This window comes from Syngnathoides biaculeatus, chromosome 19 (assembly GCF_019802595.1).
Source record: "Syngnathoides biaculeatus isolate LvHL_M chromosome 19, ASM1980259v1, whole genome shotgun sequence".
In the NCBI taxonomy this organism is placed as follows: domain Eukaryota; kingdom Metazoa; phylum Chordata; class Actinopteri; order Syngnathiformes; family Syngnathidae; genus Syngnathoides; species Syngnathoides biaculeatus.
In genome coordinates, this window is record NC_084658.1 from 1,855,163 (window position 1) to 1,874,028 (window position 18,866).

The 18,866-nt window shown below is 41.6% G+C and overlaps 1 protein-coding gene across 3 annotated transcripts in view; it reads left to right on the forward strand.

The window, feature by feature from the left end:
- Window positions 1-18,866, forward strand: part of bmp6 (bone morphogenetic protein 6) — a 122,983-nt gene that overhangs the window by 90,306 nt on the left and 13,811 nt on the right. For 2 of the 3 annotated variants that reach the window (XM_061804803.1, XM_061804805.1), the window contains one exon: window positions 3,957-4,033. In XM_061804803.1, coding sequence (XP_061660787.1) covers window positions 3,957-4,033 — 77 coding nt within the window. Of the gene's footprint in view, window positions 1-3,953; window positions 4,034-18,866 lie in introns of all 3 variants that reach the window. The other variant, XM_061804802.1, reaches the window with a different exon arrangement.

Sequence of the window (18,866 nt, forward strand, 5' to 3'; positions counted from 1 at the left end):
ACACACAGAGAACTCTGCTCTGCCATATTTACTGTAATTGTCACACATAACCATGAAAATGACAAAAACTGACTACCAAAGAACTAAGACCACAGATCAGTGATTTTCAACAATGAACACTGTGTGCACTCGCAAACAAACTCAGTTCAATGTTCAGTTCATGTCTACAAACAAAAATATAATGTTTTTTTCTATAAATGAACACTCTCAAAGTGCAGACTTTCTCAACCAAAGTGCACACTTTCTCAAAGTGCACAGTTATAATAATTAAAAAAACATTAATTTTAAACTACTTTTATACTTATTCTCAGCAAATCCACAACTACAATAACCATTGTGGCCAGCTGTTCTGTAGGCAGCTGAGTTTTAAACTTTATAAGTATGAAAAAATAAATTGCTTTCACTGTAAAATATGTTTTTTTAATTATTACAAAAGTGGGCTCTTTGATGGGAAAACACGATCATTTACAAGCATTTTTTTTTCTCTTAGCTTGCATGTTGCTTAGTGGGACTTCTGGGATTCCTTGTCCTCAACAATCCAATTCAACTCTGGTTTATAGTCAGTTGTTACCACTATAAACAATTCCTTCACGTGTGTCTGTCAGAACAGAACGATTCTTTGATTTCATGTTTCCGGGTAGAAAACAGAGACTTGCAGACATATGTTGACTCAAACAGTGATAGTATCGTCAGCGCAGCCCGTTTGATATTTGGGTACTTTGCCATTGGCACACTTCCAGATTTCAATGGTGCCTTCTTTCAAAGCAGGTTTCAGTGAGTCTTCTTCACAAAGTCGATAATCTCCACCCAACTGCATCCTCCTCTGTGACCAGCATGGTTTTCAAACAGCCCGTCTCTGTATAAAATGGGTAAATGAAGAATGTAACCTGTGGCCTTATAAGTTTAAGATCACAGAAATAGGTCAGAAATCTTTCGTACAGGTTTTCAACCATTGTTGTATATCTGGGTGTTTGCTCATTCAGGACGGTGCTGGTGACTTGCCCACTGAATTTTTGCAGAACGGGAAAATTTGTTAAATCATTATTTTGAATTTGCGTCTTGAACACTTTTAGTTTGTTGGCAAACACAAACACACTTTGCATCAGGTCAGGCAGTATTTTTTACTTAACCTACAGTGTCAGGTTCAGTCTGTCCAAGTGCCACATCATTTCTACCAAAAAAGCCAGATCCATAGTCCTTTTAAGGTCTAAGAGCTCCGGATAGTGCCAATCCTTCTTTACTGTGAACAGTTTCTGACATAATGGTTTTACATCATCCAAAAGCTCAAAGAAGAAACAAAGTACCTTGCCTTTTGACAGCCACCTCACAGTGCAGTGCAGTCCAAGTCACCGGGAATGGGTTTGGTGCATCGCAGCGATGAAGTTTTTGAATTGTCTGTGGTTAAGCGCATGTGTGTGAATGTAGTTGACAATTTGGGTCACGGGCTTCATGACATTTTCTAAATTCAGTGATTTAAACGCGAGTTGTGCCATCTGGACGAAGCTGTGGAAATTCAAAAATTCTGGAAAATATTGGTCAGTTTTGTACAGCCCTACAAGCCAGTTCACAGATCGAATTATGGCTGCCGTTGCATCCGTAACGATTGCACTTATTTTTTATATGTTCAGATTTGCTTTTACAAATGCAGCCATCTTCTTTTTTTTTTTTTTACAGCGATGCCATGGCTTCTGTCCTTTAATGGTACAATATCAAGGAGGGTGGCATGGTGGCGTAGCTGGAAAGTGTTGGCCTCATATTCTGAGTACTCTGGTTCAATCCCACCCCTCCCTGTAGTTTTTTTTGGGGGGTACTCTGGTTTCCTCCCACATCCCAAAAACATGCAACATTAATTGGACACTCCAAATTGCCCCTTGGTATGATTGTGAGAGCGGCTGTTTGTCTCTATGTGCTCTGCGATTGGCTGGCAACCAGTCCAGGGTGTACCCCGCCTCCTGCCCGTTGAAGCTGGGATAGGCTTCAACACTCCCATGACCCTTGTGAGGATAACCTGCTAAAAAAATGGATGGATGGAATATCAAGGAGTTATTCTTTAATCTTTTGACACAGACCGTGTAAATATTCCCAGATGAAGCTTGTTTTGTATTTCATAACACTCAACCAATGCAATGCTAAAATACTCATAGTCTTGAAAGTAGGAGTGCAATTGTGTTTCAATAGCCTTGTTAATGTTTGATATGTTCAACCATGTTGCGGGACAGTTGGATCGACAACATTTCAACAATGAGGCATGTACTGTAAAAAACAGAAACACAAAATTTGACATGCGCGAAAGGCGGACCCTTTCACCCAATGTTAGCGGCAATAGGTTCCAGCACTCCCACGACCATTGTGAAGGTAAGAAGATTGGATAATGGACATGGACAAAAAAGCCGCATGAAACAGGGCAAAGAGCTGGGTGTTGGCCAGGCCTGCTCTAATATACATATTATGCCATAGTCTGATAGCGTATAATCAATTCGTTTGCAGTCATCTAAAGTACAGAGGCAAAAAAATAGCTACTTTTGGTGGCGGTGAATGTGGCACTGTGTTCAAAGTTAATGATCTCAGTCTCGTGCACAGTGTATGTGTAAAACGTGTTTTTGACTTTGACACATTCAATTTGGAGGCATTAAAATGCAGTAACACTGTCACTCTCCATGAGTATGATGCCTCTGCTGTCTTGTCAAAGCCAAAACGTAAGCACAGCTCTATTGATTTTTGTTACATGTATAGGTTAGCATCTTTGATAACAGATGGCATTTGATTGATTGTACATTTGTCATTTAGATGGTGTAGCAGTTGCATCCTACTCAATGAAAACATGTTTTTATGTGCACATGCGGGTTTGCTGTGTCCCATGAAAACCGCACCTGCTTAAACAAGGTCGCTGTTGAAGAGTGTCTGGGGGGTGACGACCTGGTGACAAACACCAATGTCTTTGTGACAGAAGCACTCACATTTGTCTGAAAACAGTTCCAACTTCTTACTTTTCTGCACACTACATGGCAATGTGTACTTGGGGAAAATGTCAACCAACATTGAAATGACTTGTGGGCTTGCCGTGAGCGAGTACATTAGGGCGTGAGGGAGAGCATATTGTGGTCGTGGTTACTCACCCACGCCTTTTCGTTCTGCATACCAGCTCTCTGTGGATGTTGTGGCAGGACTGAGCGAAGTGCCATGTTCTTCCTGCCATTGTCTCCAATGGAGCGCAGCAAGACATAAAGCACGTCAGTGAAAGCCAGCAAGAGAAGGCGTCAGTGGAAAGTCAGCGTCGCCGTCCTGAGTTTAGTACGGTGACGCAAGCCAGCAATGACCTACCCGACTCTGAAAGCAATACCTGCGCAGTCTTCTCCTCCTCCCCTGCTGCTCGGCCACAAGATCATTAAGCATAAACCACAGGGATGCTGGAGGAGAAGTCCTCTAAGCCAGTTTGGTTATGCGGAGTGTCACTACTTGTACTCAGGCCAGAGCAATATTTGAATGCTGATGAATGCAATAGGCTGCAATCTTTGCGAATGCGCGGCACAGTGAGCACTGTAATGAGCTTTTTGGGCTTGAGTGCTAGGTACGCCTTCAAATCCCTCCACACCCAAGCGTCCTGATATTACAGTTGCCCTTCGAAAATCACTGACCCTAACCCTGTCACAGGTTTTAATTGGGATTTATTCATAAAAACGTGACCATATTGATGCAAAGCCTCAAATGCCATTTTCTTTTCTCGTTTTTCTCTTTTTTGAACTACCGTAATCCTTTGTTTTTCATAGTTAATTGGGACCAGAACCACCCGCAAAAAGTGAAAACTGCAAATTAGTGGGGGATGTACGTTCATGTGGGTACCTGAAATTTTGAAATATGCAAACAGTATTTGTGCTTTCTATATTTGAGACAAAATGATGTATTTAGTTAAATCTTTAATTAAACACGAGTAAATAATTATTCCTTCTGTCTTTCAGACTACAATGGCAGTGATCAAAAGACAGCCTGCAGAAGACATGAGCTCTACGTCAGCTTTAGAGAGTTGGGCTGGCAGGTATAGAACACATCCACTTACTGTAAAAATCCAGAACAAAACAAAAATGCATCAAGAAAACAATCTAGTAGATATAAGGAACCGTATTGTGGAAAACTAAAAATTGAAAACCCCAGACACTGTGGTGTGGAATTTGCTCAAATCAAACCGCTGTCATGCGTGGCATTACACTGTAAATATACACTTGTGAGCTCATGTTCAAAACAAGAAGACTCCAGTGACACTTGTCAAAATTAATTTCGGGTTTTTGTCTTTAGCAGTGTTTAGTTTGGTGGTTACGTTTCACTGCTGTTCACTTACCTGACATCTGTACATGGTTAATTTTCTGTGCGGCTTATCTGCATTAGGGCCAAGAGCTAGAGCCTATTCTAGCTAACCAATGGCAAGAAGCGGTATATACCATGGACTAGTTGCCAGCCAGTATCAGGTATCTGTGCTAAGCAATATGGTTTTCTCACTCAGTGTGAGTGACCAGTTGTTTGTCTGACTGTCCCCTGTAATAGACTGGCAACCAGTCCAGTGTCGTCTGCCTCAAGTTAAATGGAATAGTCTTCAGCTCACAAGTGACCCTTAACAGGAGAAGGGGTATGGAGAATAGTTGGTTAAAGTCTTTTTACACTGCTGTCAGTTGAATTTTGAAGGCGTATATATGACTCATCTTTATAGTTTATCTTCTCAATTCACCGAGGGACTGATGTTTTTCTTATTACATTTTGGAACATTATTTTTTATTACTTCCTGTGGGAATTATAGTTACAAATACCTTTAGAAGTACAAAAACAAGCATCTGAACAGTGTGGCTCAGGCATGTGTTTACAAGTACCTACCCTTTTGCCGTTTTTTTCATTCATGAAAAAAAAAATTATCTTGTCAACAATTTTACTCCACGTGTTTGGCATTTATTTGTGTCGTTAGAAGAACTGTACATATGCTGTTACGTTACTCACACTCCTCATTTCATTTGAACAGCATTGTCTTTTTCCATTAACTGTCGGGCTCTGCACTTCCTTTGCTCATTGTTGTATCAGTGATTGTGATGTAGCCACACTCATACAAAGGTCGCCATATTTAAGTCTTTTGATTCTTCCAATGGTGTGAATTTGCAAGAATGTGACAAATATAAGCCAATTACAGCCCGCTTTATTTACAAAAAAAATGGACAAAGTTAGTAAATATTCAGCAATGACAAACTACACATCTGACAGTTTCACTTAGGCTATTAAGGTAATGGTAAACTTGCAACACATCAACTCCATTATCAAAAAAAAAAAACCTAGGATAGAATGTACTTCTTGCACCATCTGAAGAGCCATGGCCCATAACAAGAGCTGCTGAGACAGTTCTACACAGCGGTCACCGAATCAATACTGTGTACCTCCTTCACAGTCTGGTTTGAAGCCTGCCACAAATAATGACAAACTCCGACTGCAACGGGCAATCAAAACCGCTGAATGAATTGTCGGCACCACCCTACCCACCATATTGAAGACTTGCTCGCCACCCGAACTAGGACCAGAGCAGGAAGGATCCTTTCAGACCTTCCATATCCTAGCCACCATCTTTTCCAGCTCCTTTTATCGGGTAGGCGCTACCGATCAATGCAAATCAAAACTAGCAGGTGTTCATGTTTTCCCTCTTGCAATTAAGTCATTAAATTCTTGATCAGTGAACCTACTAATTTCTGGCTTGTGCCATTGTTGAGACCCACCCTCACATCCTGCTGGTCCACTCAGTATGAGTGTAAATAATATATACTGTAGACTATCAAGTCATCACTTTAACTGCGCCCTTTGCACAATTGTCATTGCACTGGTCTATAACAGTGAACCGTGAATGGGTAAGTGTAATGTGTATAAACTTAACATAATGTGAAGGGTTAATGCACCCTTTATACAATTGTCATTGCACTGGTCTATAACAGTGAACCGCGAATGCGTAAGGGTGTCTGTATAAGCTTAACATAATGTGAAGGGTTGATGCACTCTAACTGTTCTAAATTCTAAAGACTCTGCATCTTTGAACAACTGTGACTCTAAAAAGGAATAGTTCCTGATTAATTCGTTCTTGTTTGTTTGTTGTTCTTCTCCCTATTCAACATGAATGTCGTACCAGCGGGGCACAGACTGCCGGAGAGAAATTCCTTGTGTGTTGCAAAAATTGCCATCATAGGCTGTTTCCATTAACATCCACACAACACAATCCCAAAATCGTATTCAATTGCTAATTTAATGGACTAAAAAACACATTAAGCACACCGCCATTAATTAAAATTGTATAAAATGGAGCCAGCTCACCGATGTTACCTAGCTTCTCGCAGGTCAGCCTCTCGCCCTTGGCTGGAGAGAGCCCATTTGCCTAATGACAGCTGACCTAATACTTAGGTCAAGGAGGAAGGAAGATAGATATCCCTCTGATGCTGGAACTGGGTCAAAGTTAAGTTTTTAAGCTGTCACTTTGGTTTCTTTGATGAATATTTATTGAGAGTTCTCAAACAAAACAAAGTTACAGCGCGACAGAAAAAAAGGAGAGAAAGTGAAAAGGTAACTAAATAATATAGGAATCAAAGACAACAAAAATACAAAACTAGCTGTAAACAAGATGAGGTAAGCAAATCATTATATACTATTCCTAATACAATGGAACATTAGAATTGAGTGTTGTGTGGTGCCGTCGTGCTACACCCTATGAGGGAAGGAAAGGACAGTGACAGGAGGGGAAGCATGCAATACAGTTCATGGACCTGGCTGTACAACTGAAGTGTGGTGGGAGTGGCTAAGTAAATTCTAAACATCATAGCCCCAGAGTCTAAGTTAAGGGATAGCCAAGAAATTGGTAGGGTTGTTAGATATTTGCCGCAGTGGAGTGAGTGGACCCACGCCCAGCGAATAAGTCCCACGGGTGTGTGTCTGCAATCACATGTAAGTGCATTGACACCGTTTTCCCATGCATAGTAACTGTCAGAAATGTCCTGTAATTCATCTGCCTGAACCACGGGGGCCGATGACCCCACCCAAACCAGTGGACCCTTCCGCCCTGTCAATCACTCGTACAATAATAGCCAATGAGATAGCCGCATTGTCTTAACCCCTGGCTTGACACGCCCCTGCCGCTATGGTGTCCCAGAAGCAATATTATTTGTCAGTAGCGTGTGCTTTGAAAAGTTAATGTTACGAAGAAAATGGTCCTTTGATGCGCTTGGGAAATGTGCAATTCTGATGTAAGATATCCTGCTAGGTTACAAGGGACCCGGTTAATTTATTTTCCAAAGCCTAAAACACAGTTGACGAAGTGTCTACGATAGATTAAGGCTTGCGGAAGACCACACGTACAACTAAATGTAAACAATATCCACAAACACAAGGCTGTATGTTTCAAGGCAAGTGGGGGAGAAGTATCTTCTCTGAGTTTGATTTAATTATTATCAGTGCTTGATACATTGCAGGAGAACATCTTTCACTTTGTTAGTGTATCACTGACCTGCTTAATGAAGTGTGTAATGTTTTATACACAGAGGCCCATCTCCATCGTCCCAGCCACTGACATAATGAAACCCGGTCCGACACCCGCACTCTTCCGGGTCCGACTATATGTGTGTGGCCAGATATAACGAGTGAAAAAACATTTACTGTGAATGGTGTGTGTGTATGAAGTGAGTGATAAAGAAGCATGGTTCTAGTAGGTGGGGCCCATCCAACAGGAGAGATGACCACCACAATGAGCTCAGCACTACAGACACTGGAAATTTCCCCCACCCCCATCCAGCTAGCAGCCAGTACCTGCCCCCGAATGTGAGAGGTGGACCTGACCCCTGACCAGGCAGGGACAACACCCCACAGAAGGACCCATGGTCCGAAGGGGCCACCGACCCCAGTCCCGTGTCAGCTTTTTCCATCCAAGCCTATCATCTGCAGCTTCCTCTCTAACACTCACTGCGGCTTTGTTGGTGGAATTCTTTTGGGTTTTTTTATGTACAGCTTCAGCTGTTTACCAGTCCAGGGTCTGCATTGTCGTGTCTTCACATTTTCAATGACTGCAGGCATGTCAGTCTAATACCTGTTCTCTTTTACTACGAAGTCAGGCTGTAGAAACATGCCCAAAATGAGGCTTAACATTGTCTTGCTGAAATAAGCATGGGCATTAGGAAAGAGACATTTTTTTGGATGGCAGCATGTGTTTCTCTAAAACCTTTATGTCCCTTTCAGCATAAATGGCAACTTCACAGATGTGTAAGTTACCCATACCATTGGCACAAACACAGCGTACGTAGAAGCCCAGATGGTTCTTTTCCACTTTGGCCCAGAGGACACAATTTCCAAAACCAATTTGAAATTTGCACTTGTTGGCTCACAGACCATCAGTCCATCTTACATGAGCTCGGGCCCAGAGAAGGCGGTGGCGTTTCTCGGTGCTGTTGATGAATGGTTTTTGCTTCGCATAGTAGAGCTTTAAGTTGCCCTTATGGATGGAGCAATGCGTTGTATTTACTGACATTTGTTTTCTGAAGTGTTCCTGAGCTCATGTGATGATATCCTTTACAGATTACACAGTGATTTCAGTTTTGGATGTAGTGTTGCCTGAGGGATCGAAGGTCACAGGCATTCAATGTTGGTTTTTGGCCTTGCTGCTTACATGCAGTGATTTGTTCAGATTCTCTAATGATATTATGGGTCAAAGATTAAATCCATAAATTCCTTACATTTTTAAGTTGAGGACCATTGGCCTGAAACGATTTGGATTGTTCACCTGTGTGGGATGTTTCAACAGGTGCACCAGGTACTTGTACTGGCGTTTCGTTGTCACTACAGGTCTGCAACTGATAGGTTTGCTAGACATTGCACTCTCATTAAATTGATTATCTTTCATTCTTATTCCAAAAGCACAAAAATAATGAGGGTAACATATTTTTTCCTAGTACTGGCATATACAATGAATTCTTCCTTTAAAAATCTTGAGGTTTTGTTCAGCTTTAGCAAAACAATTTATTATTATTTATTATTTATATCAATTATCAATTTATTATTTATATTTATTTGTATATCGCATTTCATGCACGAGGTAACACAATGTACTTTCCATGATTAAAAGCATTTGAAAACAAGGAGATAAATATTTAAAATCGGATAAAAACAATTACAATGACAAAAAATATATATATCAAAAAAGACAATTGAAACCACGTACAGTGCAGGTACTATGATTAAAAAGTGGATGTACTCTAAAAAGCATGAGAAAAAAGTAAGTTTTCAACCTGGATTTAAAAACATTCACACTTGGGGCTGACCTCACCTCTGCAGGCAACCTATTCCATTTGTATGCGGCATAATAGCTAAATACTGCTTCACCATGTTTGCCGTTGACTCTGTGCTCCACTATTTGACCCGAGTCAGTCGTTGTCAGAACTCCACTGGTTTTGTATTTGTATTGTAAGCATTCCTTTCAGGTATTCAGGCCCTGCATCATTTAGTGATTCATAGCCAGTAGCAGAACTGTAAAATCTATTCTAAAGATGACTGGAAACCAGTGCAAGGACTTTAGGATTGGAGTTATATGCTGTGACTGCTTTGTTTTGGTCAGAACGCGAGCTGCAGCATTCTGAATGAGCTGCGGCAGTTTAATACTCTTTTTGTGGATTCCAGTCAGAAGACCATTACTGTACTGTGTACTTGAGATAAACGCAAGGATGAGTTTTTCCTGGTCTGCTTGACACATACAAGCCTTCACTCAAATATGTTCTTCAGATGGTAGAAGCCAGTTTTTGTGATTGATTTGATATGATTGCTGAAAGTCAGGTCAGAATCAATCAGAACACCAAGGCTTCAGACTTAGTCTTTGGTTTTCAAAGATAGAGAGTCTAGGTGTTTACTCTCAGCAATTTCCTTTTCTTTATTGCCAGAAACAATTGTCTCAGTTATGTTGTGATTTCACTGAAGAAAACTTTGACTCATCCAGTTATCTGCTTTAGACAGTGGCACAATACCTCAATTGAACCATAGTCATCTGGAAACACTGCTAAATATAACTGTGTCATCTGCATAGCTATGATAGTCAAAATTAAAGTTTTAAAGAATTTGACCCAAGGGTAGCATATACAGGCTGAACAGGAGCAGACCAAGAACTGACCCTTGAGGGACCCCATAGGTCATTGCCATTTGTTGAGATTGAGCACTTCCAATGATTATAAAATAGCTCCTTTCCTCCGGATAGGACCTAAACCATTTAAGGACCGTTCTATTTAGTCCTACCCATGTTTCCAACCTGTTCAGCAGTGAGTTATGATCTACCGTAACAAAAGCCGCACTGAGACCCAACAAGACCAAAATTGACATCTTTCCTGAGTCAATATTCAACCTTATATCAGATAGCACTTTGATAAGAGCAGATTCTGTACTGTAATGAGTTCGGAAATCTGATTGAAATGTGTCAAAAAGAAATTGCTGAGTTGATTGAAAACAACTTTCTCAAGAATCTTGGCTATGATTTGATACGGATCTATAGCTTGCTAACATGGAATCGTGCAGTGCCCTGTTTTTTTTTTATAAGAGGCTTAACAGCACCTCCTTAAAGAGATTTGAGAAACTCGCCAGACTGAAGTGAGCAATTGCTGCAAATCAGGTAGCACTGACTTCACAATAGTTTTGAAAAAGTCAGATCGTATTGAGTCGAGACAGCTCGTTGATGTTGAACAGTTTTCTCAATAGTTTTTTGGTCAACTGCATCAAATTCTAACAAGTTAATAGTTTCCCCGAGGTGGCTTCAGATGTAAAATAATTGTATCTTTTTGCTGATTTGTGCTGACATTTCACCTGATAGATTGTATTTTTTCACTAAAATAACAGGCAAACTCATTGCATTTGTCAAATGTTACGAGTTCTGGATCTATGTGATTCGGGGGGGGGGGGGGCTGTGAGCTTGTCAACCACAGCAAACAGAGCACGGGTATTGTTGAGGTTCATACTGATTGTTTCAGAAAAGTGTTGCTGTCTAGCTCTGACCAACTCTTGATTAAAATTACAAAGACACTGTCTGTAGTGGCCATAGTCAATTTGGAGTTTAGTTTTTCTCCACTTGCATTCTGTTTACCTACACTCACAGGTTGTAATGATATTATTAATCACCATTGATTTGTTACCCAGTGACCTGCTATTAAATAGAGCTAGTCTCGCAGAGATAGCTGGAGGCAATAGTTCGATAGACTCACATTTTATCCTCACTAAGTTGGAAGTTCTACTTTTTTTGTGCCATCTGTCTTTGACCAACTTTCTGTTCCTTGTATTTACAGGGATGAAAAATGCCTGATCTCCAAAGGGGTTTGAGTTATTCTGTAAAAGACACGCTAAATATCATTCAAATTTACAGATAGTCTGCATGGGTGGAGGAGGGGGGCCTTTCGCTTCTTAGTGGACGGTGGTATCAGGCAAGGGGAGGATGGGAAGATCTTGGCGTGGTATGGGCTGCACTCCATCGTTGACAATAGTTTTAATAATAATAATCCATCAGACACAACATTGCATTCAGGCTGGGAGAGGGTGAGTCAACATCTACTGCAGAAGATTAAAAAAGATTTTGAAAAAAACCCCGTCCGTTTCTCATCTTAAAACACTACTTCAAAGAGCTAAATTTCCATTTAGATTGAAAACCTTGTCAATATAGTAATAGTGAACCCTTGAATGCAGCCAACAGCATCACTTCACTGCTCTACTCCATAATTCCTGACATGCAACGAGTACCAGTAAGCGGACTTATGTAGCTCGGAAACCTCAAGATGTCAGATTTAACAACGTTGGCTTTCTGTTTTTGTGGGTTACATAGAGAGAGACAAAGAAGAATAAAAATATCATGCCTTTGAAACAGTCTGGAAACACTGATCTGACACCAAGAGTGAGACATACAGTGAAGAAAATAAGTATTTGAACACCCTGCCATATTGCAAGTTCTCCCACTTAGAAATCATGGAGGGGTCTGAAATTTTCATCGTAGGTACATGTCCACTGTGAGAGAGATAATCTAAAAATAAAAATCCAGATGTTACAAAGTATGATTTTTTTTTTAACGATTTATTTGTATGATACAGACGCAATAAGTACACCTGAGAAAACCAATGTTAATATTTGGTACAGTAGGCTTGGTTTGGGTCAAACATTTCCTGTAGTTGTTCACCAGTTTGCACACACTGCAGAAGGGATTTTGGCCCACTCCTCCACACAGATCTTCTCTCGATCAGACAAGTTTCTGGGCTGTCGCTGAGAAACACGGAGTTTAAACACCCTCCAGAGATTTTCTATTGGGTTTAGGTCTGGAGACTGGCTAGGCCACGCCGGAACCTTGATATGCTTCTTACAGAGCAATTCCTTAGTTTTTCTGGCTGTGTGCTTCGGGTCATTGTCATGTTGAATGACCCAGCCATCTTCAATGAGGGAAAGAGGTTGTTCCCCAAAATCACACAATACGTGGCCGCGGTCATCCTCTCCTTAATACAGTGCAGTCGTCCTGTCCCATGTGCAGAAAAACACCCCCAAAGCATGATGCTACCTACCCCATGCATCACAGTAAGGATGGTGTTCTTGGGATAGATCTCATCATTCGTCTTCCTCCAAACACAGTTAGTGGTATTATGACCAAAAAGTTAAATTTTAGTCTCATCTGACCACAAAACATTCTCCCATGACTCGTCTGTATCATCCAAATGCTCATTGGCAAACTGAAGACAGGCCTTGGCATGTGCTGGTTTAAGCAGTGGAACCTTCTGTGCCACGCATGATTTCAAACCATGACGTCTTTGTGTATTACTAACAGTCGCCTTGGAAACGGTGGTGCAAGCTTTTTTCAGATCATTGACCAAGTCCTGTCGTGTAGTCCTGGGCTGATTCCTCACCTTTCTAAGTATCATTGAGACCTCATGAGGTGATATCTTACATGGGGCTGCACTCCGATTGAGATTGACCGTCATGTTTAGCCTCTACCATTTTCTAATGATTGCTCCATGGACCTGTTTTCACCAAGATTCTTGGCAAGTTCTCCGTAGCCCTTTCCAGCCATGTGGAGTTGTACAATGTTCTTTGGTGTCTGTGGACAGCTCTTTGGTCTTGGCCATGTTACAAGTTCGAGTCTTATTGATTGTATGGGGTGGACAGGTGTCTTGATGCAGCTAACGACCTCGCACAGATGCATCTGATTCTTGATAATACATGGAGTGGAGGCAGACTTTTAAAAGCGGACGAACAGGTCTTTGAGCGTCAGAATTCTAGCTGATGTACAGGTGTTCAAATACTTATTTGCAGCTGGATAACACGAATAAATCGTTAAAAAAAAAATCATACATTGTGATTTTTGGATTTTTCTTTTCAGATTATCTCTCTCACACTTGAGGTTCCTACGAGCGCAGTGGCCTCCATAAACTGTGATTCACCATGCTTTTCGAGATTATGTGAGACGACAAATGTCTTTGCTGTGCTATATATATTTATTCCTTACAATGCATACTGCATGGAAGTTTGCTCATTTTCAACTTTTGAATTGCTTTTGCATAGGTTGCTTTTTATTTCACATTCTCTAACTACTAAATATATCAAATGACAAACATGAGGCAGCATAGTGGACGACTGGTTATATATGTATATATGGTTTTATAAATGGAATAATAGTCAGCTATTATTCCATTTATAAAATAAGCATTCAAACTCTTCTTCTTTCAGCTTGTCCCGTTAGGGTTCGGCACACATCTAAGCCTATCTTGTGCATCCTCCTCTCTAACACCCACTGTCCTCATGTCCTCCCTCACAACATCCATCAACCTTTTCTTTGGTCTTCCTCTCACTCTTTTGCCTGGCAGCTTCATCCTCAGCACCCTTCTACCAACATACTCACTCTCTCGCCTCTGAACATCTCCAAACCATTAAAGTCTGCTCTCTCTAACCTTGTCTCCAAAAAATCCAACTTTGGCCGTCCCTCGAATGAGCTCATTTCTAATCCTATCCAACCTGGTCACTCCGAGCGAGAACCTCAACATCTTCATTTCTGCCACCTCCAGTTCAGCTTCCTGTTGTTTCTTCAGTGCCACCGTCTCTAATCCGTACAAATTTTCCTGGCGGATACTCTTCTGTCACATAGAACACCAGACACCTTCCGCTAACTGTTCCACCCTGCTTGGACCCATTTCTTCACTTCTTTACCACACTCTCCATTGCTCTGTATTGTTGACCCCAAGTATTTGAAGTCATCCACCTTCGCTATCTCTTCTCCCTGGAGCTTCACTCTTCCTCCTAAACCCGTCTCATTCACGCACATATATTCTGTTTTACTTCAGCTAATCTTCATTCCTCTCCTTTCCATTGCGTAACTCCATCTTTCTAAATGTTCCCCGCCTGTTCCCTGCTTTCACTGCAGATCACAATCTCATCGGTGAACATCATAGTCTCACCATATCCAGTCTAACCTCATCTGTCAGCCCATCCATTACTACCGCAAACAGGAAAGGGCTCAGCGCGAAACCCTGATGCAGTCCCACCTCCACCTGAAATTCTTCTGACACACCAATGGCACATTTCACCGATGTTCTGCTGCCCTCATACATGTCCAGTACTATTTTAACAGATTTCTCCACCACACCAGACTTACGCATGCAGTACCACAGTTCCTCTCTTGCTACGCTGTCATAAGCTTTCTCTCGGTCTACAAATATACAATGTAGCTCCTTCTGACCTTCTCTGTACTTTTCCACGAGCATCCTCAAGGCAAATAGTGCATCTGTGGTACTCTTTCTAGGCATGAAACCATACTGTTGCTCGCAGATACTTACTTCTGTCCTGAGTCTAGCCTCCACTACTCTTTCCCATAACTTCATTGTGTGGCTCTTCATCTTTATTTATCTGTAGTTTCCACAGTTCTGAACATCACCTTTGTTCTTAAAAATGGAGACTAACACAACACAACTGGCATCTTCTCTCCCGCTAGTATTCTTTTGAATAAGTTGGTCAAAAACTCCGCAGCAACCTCACCAAATTGCTTCTATACCTCCACTGGTATATCATTGGGACCAACTGTCTTTCCATTTTTCATTCTGTTCAGTCCCTTTCCAACTTCTCCCTTACTAATCAAAGCCACTACCCGGTCATTTACGTTTACCTCTTCTACTCAACCTCCTCTCCCATTTTCTTCATTCATTAACTTTTAAAAGTACTCTTTTCATCTACTTAGCACACTACTGGCACCAGTCAACATATTTCCATCGTTATCCTTAATCACCTTTACTTGCTGCACATCCTTCCCATCTCTATCCCTCTGTCTGGCCAAGCTGTAGAGGTCTTTTTCTCCTTCTTTTGTATCCAACCTGGAGTACATGTCATCATATGCCTCTTGTTTAGCCTTTGCCACCTCTACCTTTTCCCTACGAACCATCTCAATGCATTCCTTACGTCCCTCATCACTCCTCTCCGTGTCCCACTTCTTCTTCGCTAATCTCTTACCTTGGATGACTTCTTGTATTTTGGGGTTCCACCACCAAGTCTCTTTCTCCCCTTTCCTACCAGAAGACACCACAAGTACTCTCCTGACTGCCTCTCTGAAAACCTTGGCAGTAGTATTCCAGTGTTCTGGGAACACTTCCTGTCCATAAAGAGCCTGTCTCACCTCTTTCCAGAAGGCCACACAACATTCTTCCTTTGTCAACTTCCACCACATGATTCTTTGCGCTACCTTTGTCTTCTTAGTCTTTTTACCTACTACCAGAGTCAGCCTACACACCACCATCCAATGCTGTCGAGCTACAATCTCCCCCACCAAAACTTTACAGTTGGTAACCTCCTTCAGATTACACCGTCTGCACAAAATATAATCCACTTGCGTGCTTCTCCCTCTGCTCTTGTTGGTCACTGTATGTGCCACTCTCTTCTGGAAAAAAGTGTTCACTACTGCCAATTCCATCCTTTTTGCGAAGTCCATCACTATCTGCCCCTCAAAGTTCCTTTGCTGAATGCCGTACTTACCCATCACTTCTTCATCGCCTCTGTTTCCTTCGCCACCTGTTTCCATTGAAATCTGCACCAATCACAACTCTCTCTCTCTGGGATGTTCAGGACTACTTCATCTCGTTCCTTCCAGAATTTCTTTTTCAACTCGAGGTCACATCCTACCTGTGGGGCACAGCTGCTAATCACATTATACACAATACCCTCAATTTCAAATTTCAGCCTAATCACTTGATCTGACACTCTTTTCACCTCCAAGACATTCTTAGCAAGCTCTTTTAAAATAACCCCTACTCCATTTCTTTTGCCATCTACTCCATGATAAAATAATTTAAACCCTACACCTAAACTTCTAGCCTTACTGCCTTCCCACTTGCTCTCTTGGATGCACAATATATCAAGCTTTATCCTAATCATCATGTCAACTAACTCCCGAGCTATCCCTTTCATAGTCCCAACATTCAAAGTCCCTACACACAGCTTTAGGGTTTGTGCATTCCTCTTCTTCTTCTTCTGACTAAGCCGCTTTCCCCTCTTTTTTGTCTTCGACCTACACTATCTGAATTTCTACCTACGCCTTGTAGATTAACATTTCTGGGTGCGGGTGTAGGAAACCTGGGCTAAGACCTAACTGTTGTAGAATTCATATGATGAACGCTTATACATGTTTGGCACAGTTTTACGCCGGATGCTCTTCATGACGCAACCCTTTGCGTTTATCCGGGCTTGGGACTGGCCGACAGGCAGCACAAGAATGTGCTGCCCAACGGGCTGCAGATAATCAAAAAGAAGCAATCAAATTAACAAAGTCAACACAAAAGATACATAATTTACATACTACCTAATCTATGTTAAAGTTAAGGTCAAATGAAAGCAATCACAATCGACACGGTCAGCACATAAGGTACACAAATCACATACTACCTGTGTCAAAAATATAAAGGATATGGCGATTTAAAGGATACATGGATGGAGGGGATTCAAACCACAATGGCCCTCACTAGTAGTTCAAGGTTGAGTCGACGATTGATGTTTGGTCCTCATTGTATACTCTCCGTAGGTAATAACGTTAGTGTACTAGGCTAACTTGGGTCGAGCAGCTTCAACGCGAACGATACGGCACAAATTTGGGTACTAAGGTAAGACTTGTTAAATTTCCTAAATCCTCATGTTCCTCGTTGTTACAAGTTATGAAGTTACTCACGTTCGATGTTTCTTCAACATCCACAAATTGATCACAAACCCGTCTCATTGTTAGCAAGCTAGGCTAAGGAATACTTGGCCGATAATCAAGTTTAGTTTGGCGATTCCACTCGCCCAACTTCTTATTGGTACTCACTATCCTCGTTGTATACGATATGTAGATTGTGCCGGATGTGTAGATTCTACCGTTTGATGTTTTCCTCCTCAGTAAATATTGGAAAACAGATACTTTCGTTGTTAGCGGTCCCAGCTTGGCTAACTTAGGCCGAGCTGCTTCCACGCAAACGATACGACTCCAATATAAAATAAAATATAAAATAAGCATTCAAAGTACACAATGTAAACAAAATTATGTTTATTTACCTTTGGCATTGGGCGACTATGGGAAGAGAGCAAAAGGAATCGTGTGGGACGGAGGAGGAGGTAATCTTTGACAGCCGAGAAAAAACACCTATGAATATACACATGCACACAACTTAATTCCATGGAAGTTTCTTTGGGCCCATGGTGAAGAAAGATGAATAAACTTGCAAAACAAACACAAACGAAAAAGTTGTACTTTTCCAATGCGCATTAGCTTGTGACAGCGCCAGCCAGAGCAGCTCTATCGTGCCACACAAACCAAGATACACTAAGTGCATCATCAGTAAAGGTTGACATCCTCCAAGATGCTACGTGATATAGTATACAGGAGAGCAGCTCTATCGCCCCACACAAACTAAGATGCAGGAACTGCATCATGGGTAAAGATTGACATCCCTCCTAGCCTATCGGATGCCAGGAAAATGGTCTGGCGATAGGCAATGGGAGAGCAGCTCTATCGCACCACACAAACCAAGATACAGGATGTTTATGTTCAGTTGAATTTGGGTAATCCAGTGCCTATTTTTTCCTTTTGTATCCTGAATTTCCCTTGTAGTTACAGAGAATATTTTTTTCAAGGAGGCATTTCTTTACCTGAATTTTTCGTTACTAGAGACGTTTATAAGTAGAGGTACCGGTGTAGTATTAATGTTTGGGCAGCAAGGTGGCGCAGCTGTAGAGTGTTGGCCTCACAGTCCTAAGGACTGGGGTGGAAATCCTGGCCCCAACTATGTGGATTTTGCATGTTCTCCCTGTGCCTGTGTAGGTTTTCTCCAGGCACGCCGGTTTCCTCCCACATCCCAAAAATATGCATTAATTGGAGACTCTAAATTGCCCTTACTTGTGATTGTGAGTATGGGTGTTATTTGTCTCTATGTGGCCTGCAACTGGCAGTTCAGGGTCTACCCTATTTCCGGCCTGATGACAGGTGGGATTGAACTGTAATACAGATGGGAATCTGGGTGTTTTCTTTTAAATGCAGGTTTCTCTTTGCAGGCAGTTTGTGACCCCTCTGCTGTCTCTGCATTGTCTTGTTTACCCTTTCCAAAGAAACTCTCCAGTGAACTATTTCTGGTTCATTTTACGTGGGCTATCTTGGATTGCTGATGGAAGAAAACCACGCTCCAAAGAGTCTAGCACCGAAATGAGACAAGGGCGGAAGTGGTTGTATTTCAAAATAAGACACTTGGAAGGAAAAAAATGATTTAATAATTTGTTATTCATTCTTTGCGGCCCGGTATAAAATGATCTCCGGACCGGTACCGGTGGTAGGAACCCCTGCACTATATTACACATCCTCGGTC